Source organism: Martes martes (genome assembly GCF_963455335.1).
Source record: "Martes martes genome assembly, chromosome: 15".
NCBI classification, from domain to species: Eukaryota; Metazoa; Chordata; class Mammalia; order Carnivora; family Mustelidae; genus Martes; species Martes martes.
In genome coordinates, this window is record NC_137903.1 from 52,292,513 (window position 1) to 52,303,103 (window position 10,591).

At 41.8% G+C, this 10,591-nt stretch overlaps 1 protein-coding gene across 3 annotated transcripts in view; it reads left to right on the plus strand.

The window, feature by feature from the left end:
• ACBD6 (acyl-CoA binding domain containing 6) overlaps window positions 1-9,066 on the plus strand; it is a 198,876-nt gene extending 189,810 nt beyond the window's left edge. For all 3 annotated transcript variants that reach the window (XR_013968020.1, XM_080824395.1, XM_080824396.1), the window contains one exon: window positions 8,780-9,066. Coding sequence is in view for 2 of the 3 variants with exons in the window: in XM_080824395.1 (XP_080680521.1) it covers window positions 8,780-8,934 (155 nt within the window). In the remaining variant the exon portion in view is untranslated. The remainder of the gene's footprint in view (window positions 1-8,779) is intronic.
• The last annotated feature ends 1,525 nt before the right edge of the window (window positions 9,067-10,591 follow it).

A 10,591-nucleotide genomic window follows, 5' to 3' on the forward strand; every position in this document is an offset into this window, starting at 1 on the left:
GCGCGCGCACAAGCAGGGGGAGCAGCAGAGCAAGAGGGAGAAGCAGACTCCCCACTGAGCAGGGAGCCCAGTGTGGGCTCGATCCCAGGACTCCAGGATCATGACCCAAGCCAAAAGCAGACACTTAACCAGCTGAGCCACCCAGCACCCCTACTTCCCCTTGAAATGTAGAGAAGTGTAAGAGAACAATGCTCCCGTACTAACAAGAAGAAAAGGATAAATAATCTACAAGATCAGTAATTTCTCGAACCCTTCAGATAGCAGAGGTTGCATGGCAGCAAGGTAAACTGGATTCCAAAGAATGACAAGCCTCTATGAGACACACAAACTGTTTCACCGTTGATGGAGCATCCCAGGAGGAGGCAGCCACCATAAAAGCAGTAAGAAGGTAGCTAAAATTAACAGATTCTTAAAGTAAGCTAGTGTGACATTCTACAGTAACTGGGAGCCTCAGACCCCAGAGGAGTGAGTCCTCATTCACATGCCCCTTTTCACCCACTAGGAAAACCATAGAGGAGTTGAGAACAGAGAGAGCCCTTCTCAGTGTCACCCAGGCCTGAAATCCTGCCACTTCTCTGAATTCTTATTTCGTATGAAGCAAAATGCCTTAAGCCTCTCAGGGAGAGCAGAAAACTTTTCTGTCCTCTTCTCCTGTCCCTAGGTCCGGGCAGATATCCTCTGCTTCGGGAGAGGGGAGTAAAAGCAAGCTTTCTGCCACTTGGGAAAGACAAGGATCCCTGTGCCGACCCAAAGCAGAGATCTCTTGCCACTGAGAGCAGGGCACAAAACTCTCTCTCACACAGGGTGGTGTTCTGTACGTTTTGGGGTGGGGGGCAGGAATGCAGGAACACTGAGAAGTCACCGCTCTGACAGCCTGCCTAAGACTGAGACCAGCCCAGAAGGACAAAGAACTCCATTCCGCTCCCACCGCGAGACTGAGCAGGAAGCACCAGCACTGCTGCCAGTGGGGAGGGAGCCAGAGTGCAGAGAGACCCCCTCCGTAGCAGATGCAGAGTCTGCCAAAGCTGAGGGTGGAGCAAGAATACTGGAAAAACAAACAAACAAAGCCCTGGCACCTGTGGCCACACGCGAAACATAAGGTAGCAGCAGCCCGCAGCCGGAGCAATCTGAAGTGTGTGACGCCCTGACGTCACCTCTAGCAATGGCAAAGCCGAAACCCGGTTCAGCTGCTGACCAGACTGATTCAGCACCCACACCAACCGCATGACAGCGAAAGAGGCATAGGTTTTTCTGGGTGTGAATACTGTTATTTAGTGTAGCCTCCACTGCCCTGCGACCTTACAGTGTTCTGCATTCAATCAAAAATTACGAGACACAGAGTAGCAAGGGAAAAAAAAAACCTCACTGTCAGGCTATAAATCAGTAATGGATAGAGCAAGTAGATAAAAATTCAGCAAGGATATGGAAGAATTGAACAGCACAATCTACCAACTTGACTTAATTATCATTAGATCCGTAGGCCATCTACAGAACACTCCACCTAAGAAACAGAATAGTTTCAAGTACACACGGAACACTTACCTAGATAGACCATATTCCAGGCCATAAAACAGACTTCAACAAATATTTTAAAAATCATACAAAGTTTGCTCTGTGATCACCACAGAAGTAAATTAGAAATCAGTAACAGACACATATCTGGAAACTGCCCTGCCCCCACAATTGTCAGAAACCTAAACACACTTCTAAAGAACTCATAGGTCAAAGACGAATTCCAAGGGAGGTTACAAAATATTTTAAAACCGAATGATAAGAAAAGCACTCTTATCAGAATTTTGGGATGCGGCTAGAGCAGTGTTTAGAGGGAAATTAAATGCTTTTATTAGAAAAGAAGAAAGCTCTCAAGTCAATGACCTAAGATTCTACTTTTCAAAGGTTAGAGAAAGCAAATTAAGCCCAAGATAAGCATAGGCATAAAATAAGATCAGAACAGAGACCATTGAAATAGAAAACCAGAAATCAATGAGAAAATCCATGAAATCATTGAAAACCTTTGAAATAATAGAACTGATAGACCCCTAGCCAGAGCAATAAAAAAATAATAATAGGGGCACCTGGGTGGCTCAGTGGATTAAAGCCTCTGCCTTCGGCTCAGGTCATGATCCCAGGGTCCTGGGATCGAGCCCCGCATTGGGCTCTCTGCTCAGCGGGGAGCCTGCTTCTCCCTGCCTCTCTGCCTGCTTGTAATCTCTGTCTGTCAAGTAAATAAACAAAATCTTAAAAAATAATAATAATTTTTTAAAAATTACCAATTTCAGGAATGAAAAGGAGACATAATAGATTGTACAGATATTATGAAGCTAATAATGGGACATTGTGAATAACTTCATAGCAATAAATTAGATAACTTAGAGGAAATAGACACATTTCCTAAAGGCACAGACTCAAAAGAAATTGATAACCTAGGTACCCGTATATCATCTATTAAAGACATTGAATTTGGAGCTAAAATCTTTTCCACAGTAAAATCGCCAGTCCCTGATTGCTTCACTGATGCATTCTACTAAATATTTAAGGAAGAAATAAAACTAATTCTACACATTAACTCTATCAAAATAAAAGATGGAATGCTGTCCAGTTCATTCTGTGAGGCTGACATTACCCTAATACCAAAACCAGAAGAAGACTCTAGAGGAAAAGGAAGCTTCAGGCCAATATCTCCCATGAATATAGATGCAAACATCTTTTTTTTTTTTTTTAATTAATTCTGAGAGAGAACATGAGCCAGAGGGAGGGGCCAAGGGAGGAAGAGAATCTCAAGCAGATTTCCTGCTGAACATGGAGCCCAACAGCGGGCTCTATCTCATGACCCTGGACCTAAAACCAAGAGTTGGACGCTCCACTGACTGAGCCCACAGGCACCCCAATGCAAACATCTTTAATAAAATATTAGTGAAGTGAACCCAGCAATATACAAAAAAACAATAAATCATATTCCAATATCTTTATCCCAGGAATGCAAGGCTGGTTCAGCACTTGAAAATCATTGTATTTCACCATATCAACAGATCAAAACAAAACATATGATCATCTCCATACAAAACATATGATCATCTCCATGTATATAGGAAAAACAATTGATAAAATTCAGCTTCCCTTCATGATTAAAAAAAAATGCAGCAAAAGAGGAAGAGAAGGGAACTTTCTCAGCCTGAAGTAATTGATAGCTAACATCATTCTTAATGGCGAAAGGCTGAATGTTCTCCTTCTGACTGGGAACAGGCAGAGATGTCTACTCTCCCCTTTGATTCAATATCATACTGGAAGTTCTAGCTGGTGCATTAAGACAAAAGAAAGGAGTAAAAGGCAGTTGGATTTAGAAGGAAGAAATAAGTGGCCAGACATACTACTGTGTATGGGCCAAAAGACTTAATGCTATTAAGCTCTCCGTTCTCCCCAAATTGATCTATATGCACTCCCAATCAAAATTCCAACGGGACTTTCTGAAAAAAATTTGTAAGCTTATTCTAAAAGTTGTATGGAAAAAGAAAGGAACCAGATGGAAGACATACCCTTACTTCAGGACTTATACAAACATCAAGACACTGTGGTATTAATATAAGGATAGGTGTGTAAATCAGTGAAACATGATAGATAACGTAGAAATAGACCCAATTACAAGTGCTTGGTGGGTTAGGACTTTTAGAGCAGTTGTAGGTTCACAGCAAAATTGAGGGAAAGGTATAGAGATTTTCCATATACCCCTCACCCCATGGATAGCCTCCCTCTAAAGTACAGAGACACTCCCTATGTGTCTCTCCTTTACACTCACACAACCACACTTCACTTCTGGTCACCATGTGTGAGAGTTTTTCCTCACAACAAGCAGTTCTCATACTCTTTCATTATCAACATCCCTCATCAGACTGGTATCTGTGTTACAGTTGATGAACCTACATACATAAAATTATTATCTACCTACATACATAAAATTATTATCATATTGTAATATAATCACCCAAAGTTTACATTATGATTCACTCTTGGCATTGTGTATTCTATGTATAAGTATAAAATGATGTTTATCTGTCATTATGATATCGTCCAGAGTATTTTCACTGCCCTAAAAATCTACTATGCTCTGCCTGTTTATCCCTCCCTCACCTCCAGCCTCTGGCAACCACTGATCTTTTTACTATTTCCATAGTTTTGCCTTTTCCAGAATGTTCATATTGTTGGAATTATACAGTAGGTAACCTTTTCAGATTGGATTCTCTCAGTAATACGCATTTAAGGTTTCTCCATGTCCTTTGACAGCTTGATAGCTCATTTCCTTTTAGTGTTAAGTAATACTACACTGTCTAGATGTACATAGCTTATATACCCATTCCCCTACTGAAGGACATCTTGGTTGCTTCAAGTTTTGGCAATGATGATTTAAGCTGCTATAAACATTCATGTGCAGGTTTTTGAGTGGACATAAGTTTTTAGCTCCCTTGGGTAGACACTAAGGAGCATGGTTGCTGGATCATATGGCAAGGGTATATTTCGTTTTGTCAGAAATCACCACAGTGTCTCCCACATGGCTGCACCCTTCTGCATTCCCACCAGCACTGAGTGAGTTCATGTTGTTCCACGCTGTTACCAGCATTTGGTGTTTCCGTGTCCCACATTTTGGCCATTCTAATAGGTGTGTAGTGGTATCTCCTTGTTCTTTCAATTTACATTTCCCTGATGTGATGTGGGATACCTTTTCATAAGCTTATTTGCCATCTGTATATCTTCTATGGTGAGGTGTCAGTTACGGTCTTTGGCCCAATTTTTAATCCAGTTACTTATTTTCTTATTGTTGAGCTTTAAGAGTTACTTGTATATTTATTTTTTAGATTGTATTTATTTATTTGAGGGGTGCCTGGGTGACTCAGTTGGTTAACCACCTGCCTTCAGCGCAGGTCATGATCTCAGGGTCCTGGGATCGAACTCTGCGTCCGACTCCCCACTCAAGGGAACCTGCTTCTCCCTCTCCCTTTGCCCCTCCCCTCTGGCTCTTTCTCTCAAATAGATAAATCTTTTTTTTTTTTTTTTGAGAGGGAGAGAGACAGAGAGAGCACAAGTCTCCTAGACTGAAAACATGGGTGTCATCTTTGGTTCCTGTAATTCTTTTGCCCATTGTTTTTTCTTTCTTTTCTTTTTTTTTTTAAGAGCGTTGGGGGAGGGGCAGAAGGAGAGGGAGAGAAAGAATCTTAAGGAGGCTCCACGCCCAGCATGGAGCCTGACATAGGGCTTGATCTCACAACCCTGAGATCATGACCTGGCCCAAAATCAAAACTCAGGCACTTAACCAAAATCAAAACTCAGGCACTTAACCAGAGACACTCAGACAACCCTGCCTGTTCTTTTGAGTTGTTAATGCGTTTTAAATATTAACGGTATTAGCTCTTGTGTGTGTTATATATGTGAATATGTTTCCTAGTTTATGATTTACCATTATTATTATCATATTTTGTGTGTGTGTGTATATGTGTGTGTGTGTGTGTGGTATAGCTGTTTTAAATTTTTATGTGTTCAAATTTATCAATTTTAGGTTTCTATGAATTCAGATTTATCAGTAAATTTCTTTATGGTATCTGAGTTTCATATCAAGTATAGAAAAACTTGGGCCATTTTATTCAGTAAGCATTATGATCACAAGTGGAGGGCCTCTGGGCTCTTCAAAAACCTCTAAAAATGTTTGAAACCTAAAATAAATATTTCTTGTTCCAAAAAAAAATTGCAAAATAATAACTAAATGTTTAACTGTAAATGCAACATATCAGCATCATTAATTATTAAATTTAGTGTTCATGAACATTTTTTTAAAGTCTATCCAGTACTTTGCTATGTCCCGTCCACAAGAATTTCAGTGGCTCTTGTTCAGTCCCTTTATATTCATCCTGACACTGGCAAATTTCAAGCCTCCTAAAATAGTCAGTCATAGTCTCCTAGTTCGTCTGCCTGCCACAAATTTCCAGGCTGCCCAAATCATTCTTTTTAGAATTATCATCCGTGCACAGAGGCCAAATTATGCTACTTCCTTCCTTATAAATACAGACTTGACTGGAGGACTCAAAACCACACTTCTCAGCGTGGCTTCGTAGGGCTCTCACAGCCCGGTTTGAGTCCGCCCCCTCTGCTTTTCCCAGAGCCCTCCCTCTGTTAGTGATGTTTTCTCTCCGTGATGCCTTCCTGTCTCCGCTTACCTGGAATTTTACTCTGTCCTTTAGAGCTCAGCTTACGTACCACCTACTTGTGTTTTTCCTGAACCCTCAACTTCTCCATCCACCGCACCCCCCACTTCTTTACAGGAGTGTGTGTGTGTGTGTGTGTGTGTGTGTGTGTCTGCACATGCACACATGCGTTCCTCTTTTGTGTTGAGTGCCCGATTTACATATTAGCCTCGCAGCTTTTTCGTAAGTTCCACAGAATAGGAATCTTTTTTTTTTAATTATTTTTTATTTGTTTATTTATAGACAGAGATCACAAGTAGGCAGAGAGGCAGGCAGGGGGTGGGGTGGGAAGCAGGCTCCCCGCCGAGCAGAGAGCCCGATATGGGGCTCGATCCCATGACCCAGGGATCATGACCTGAGCCAAAGGCAGAGGCTTTAACCCACTGAGCCACCCAGGCGCCCCGCAGAATAGAAATCTTAATGCATCCTTGATAGGACAGCTGTAGCATGTGCTCAGTAAAGTGACCTTTGAATCAAACTCCTTACCCTTCTTTCCCTGTTTTCTTTTCTTTTTTGACCTTTTGTTGTTGCTGTTCTATCACCCTATGAAAGAGTATATAAAATGTATATGAAGAATTCAAAATGTAACTTGAAAAAAATGTATCCACTACCTAGCTTAAGAAATGCAACATTGCCAATATCTTCGGAACCCCCGGGTGTGCCTCTCCAGTCACATGGCCTTCCCTCCATCCCCTCTCCCCAAGATTAATGCTATCCCAAATTTTATATTAATGATTTCCTTTGTAGTTTCACTGCGTATTTGTCTTTCTGAACAATGGTGTTTAGTTTGGTCTATTTTTTAATTTTTGTTTAAGTGGAACCATACTGTATGTATTTTTCTGACTCGCCTCTTTCCTTCAACGTCATGTTCTGGAGGCACACTCATCTGTAAAACTATAGTTCATTAGTTTTCAGTGTTCTATAGTATTTTATTGAAGAAGTAAACAGTGTTTTATTTTCACATGTTACTCTTTTTTTTTTTTTAAGATTTTATTTATTTATTGGACAGAGACACAGCGAGAAAGGGAACAGAAGCAGCAGGAGTGGGTGAGAGAGAGGCAGGCTTCCCTATGAGCAGGGAGCCCGATGCGGGGCTCGATCCCAGGACCCTGGGATCATGACCTGAGCCGAAGGCAGAGGCCTTAACCCACTGAGCCACCCAGGCGCCCCTTCCCGTATTATTCTTAATGGGCATTTGGGTTGTTGACCTTTGGGGTCTATTACGAATAGCGCTGCTACACATATTCTTGCAAACATCACCTAGAGAGGACACGTACAAGTTTCTCTGGAGTATGTAAGCAGGAGTGGGATGGCTGAGTGCAGGGCCCACGTGTGTTCGGTTCAGCACACAAACTGTTGTCCCTAGTGACCACACCAGCGTGCACTCAGGCCATGTGGAGGGGAGCTTCCCCGGCCGCAGCCCTCTTCTGTAGCTTCTTATTGTCCGCTCTTAATTTCCACCTCTGTGCTGGGTATGAAGTGGTATCTCCGAGTTTTAATTTTAATTTCCCTGACTACTAATGTGGTTATTCATCTTTTCATATGTTTATTGCCATTTCTGTTTCATCCTGTATAAAATGCCTGTTTTTGCCTTTAGCCCAGTTGCTTCAGTGCATCGGAATGAATGCATCTCTGTTTCCTTGCTGATCCGCGATGCCAGCATTGTCATAAATCAAGTTTCTGTGTATGTGCAAAAGCATAGATGGCTGTCCATTCTAGCCCTTTGGTCTGTGTGTCCTTCCTGGGGGCGATATGTGCCATCTTCATAGTGGGTCTCCACATCTGTAGGTCCTCATCCCCTTCCTGTGCCTTGTGTGATTGGAGTCAATTTGTTATTTTTTTTTAAGAACTTTTTTTTAAAGATTTTATTTATTTATTTATTTATTTGACAGACAGAGATCACAAGTAAGCAGAGAGGCAGGCAGAGAGAGAAGGGGAAGCAGGCTCCCCGCCGAGCAGAGAGCCTGATGCGGGGCTCGATCCCAGGACCCTGAGATCATGACCTGAGCCGAAGGCAGAGGCTTTAACCCACTGAGCCACCCAGGCACCCCAGTTTGTTATTTTTTTTAAATAAATGAAAGTTCTGTAGAGGGATGGTCTGATTACTAGGCCAGATTTTTTTTTTCATTTGCAACTTTCAAAGTTTAGTTAATTACCCATTTAAGCCCCTCTTCAAAGATAAAATGAAATCTTTCCTTTTACAACATTTTTAGCCTTTTGACCTAGCCTATAAACCTAACATTATTCTGATCAAAGTAATACATTAGCACTGTTTTTGTTCTTTCCCTCATCTCATTCTTAAGATACTCTAAAAACCTCACAGTTCTGAAAATGTGATTGTTTGCTTCTGGGCAATGAAAAAAAGGTAGACTTGATTTTCCTAACACTTGAAAATGCACTTTCATGGCCCAGTTCTCATCACAAGGCCCGGTCACCCACCAGCCCCTGTAACAGTTCTCATTGTTCAGGATCTCTCCCTGCTCAGCACTTGCCTTTCCTGCTGGAGTACGGTCATTTCTCTTTGTCTCACGGTATTCTTGTTTTCCTGTCAGCTGCTGCCTGTGAGTTTTTGGACATTGTGGAGCTGCTGCTCCAGTCCGGCGCTGACCCCACCCTCCGGGACCAGGACGGCTGCCTGCCAGAAGAGGTGACAGGTTGCAAAGCTGTATCTTTGGTGTTGCAGCAGCACACGACTGGCAAGGCTTAATCAAAGCCTGGAAAACCACAGTCTGTGACATCAGAGAGCTTCAGTGATAAAGGAAAACTGCAAAAAATAATACTTCTTGTACCACCGTCTTTGGTATACATTGGCTAATAAAATCAGTTCTGAGGAACTAGGATTTTGAAGTCTCAGCAATTCATTCTGCTCGCATCCATTCCAGCAAGTACAGTTTTGGTGATGAACATGTGTACTGTGCATAATACAATCCAATTCTGCTGAGCGTGCGCTGAAATTTATCACTGTTCTGGAGGGTGGGGCAAGGAGGAGACACATCGTATTTCACAATATTAAACATGGCTGCTCTTTTAAAAAAGACCTGCAGAAGCAAAATACGAGCGACAGTGCTACGCTGACAATTAGGGCAAGTTGCATGAAATCCCAGCATGGTAGAGAGCAAATGATTCTGTGGCATTTTCACGGCTGCTCTGAATAGGTAACTAAAATGATGGAATTGAGAAGATAAAGAAGAAAGAGGGGTGTTAAGAAGCAAGCAAAAAAAGGGTAGAATTTTGTCCTAAAAGGGGTCTAGATATCAGAAGAATAACCAGATTTACTGAAAACCTCAAAATCTTGGGGATTTTAGAATGAGATTCAACACCCTCACTTCAGGGTCAAAGCACAGATTCCAGAGACTTCACTGTTTAGGTCAAGGTTCCTTAAACTCACCTTCATAAAACGGGGAGGGACTTCCCTAGCACCCTTTTAATTGGCTCTGATGCCCCCCACCCCCCCACCCCCTGCTGTGGCCTTCAGCAGTCGTCTCTGGAAATGGGCTCAGACCCTAACGGTGAGGCCTGTTTGAAATGTGAAACAGCCCATAATGCCCCAGTGCTTAGCTGTGATTGTAGTTATTTCTGGATACCAGGAGAGCTTTTATTTTTTAATTAAAAACACAGACAAGTACACCACAGTGTTTCTTTAAAGAATAGACAAAATACGCCACTGTTGAAACTGGCTCCCTCTCTGGGTTTTCCCCTTTCATCCTCAGGAACTACATCTGGGAAATTCCTTGACATCTCTCATTGTATAAGGAAAGTAGATCGTTGTCACAGGAAGAGAAATGAAGTAAGACGATTTGAGATGCAAAGAGGACTGTTTAAAGATCATTTTTCCAATGTGTCAATATTAAGAAAAGGCATAAACCTGGTTAGGGGAGCCCTAGACGGTGGGCATGGTTCTCATTAGCTCCACCTAAACTGTCCTGGAACAAGCCCCTTCAGAGCAGAAAGGAGGCATATGAATACTGCTTATTTTGTGATTTTTCTAAGCTGAGTTCTTACTTTCTGAGATGTAAACCAAAACCATTCACCAAGACTATTCATTCTTTAAATGGTTTCTTAATTATCTGTGGAAGTGATGTGCATGTTAGTACATACTGAAACATTACTGTGATTCTGGTAGAACTTTCTATTCATTATCTGTTCTTTTCCCATAATCCCAGCCACATTGCAACCTGCTATTAAGCAAAACTCTCTCATGTTCCCCATTAGTTGTGTTTTAACAAATATGCATTAGTTACAGTAAAAGTGACCAAGATATTGTATCCAACTTTCATTAATAGTGTTTTGTGCATTTTTAGGACATTAGCAAATCAAAAAGTATTTAAGTCATTTCAGATTTACAGAGTAGTTATCTAAGCAGG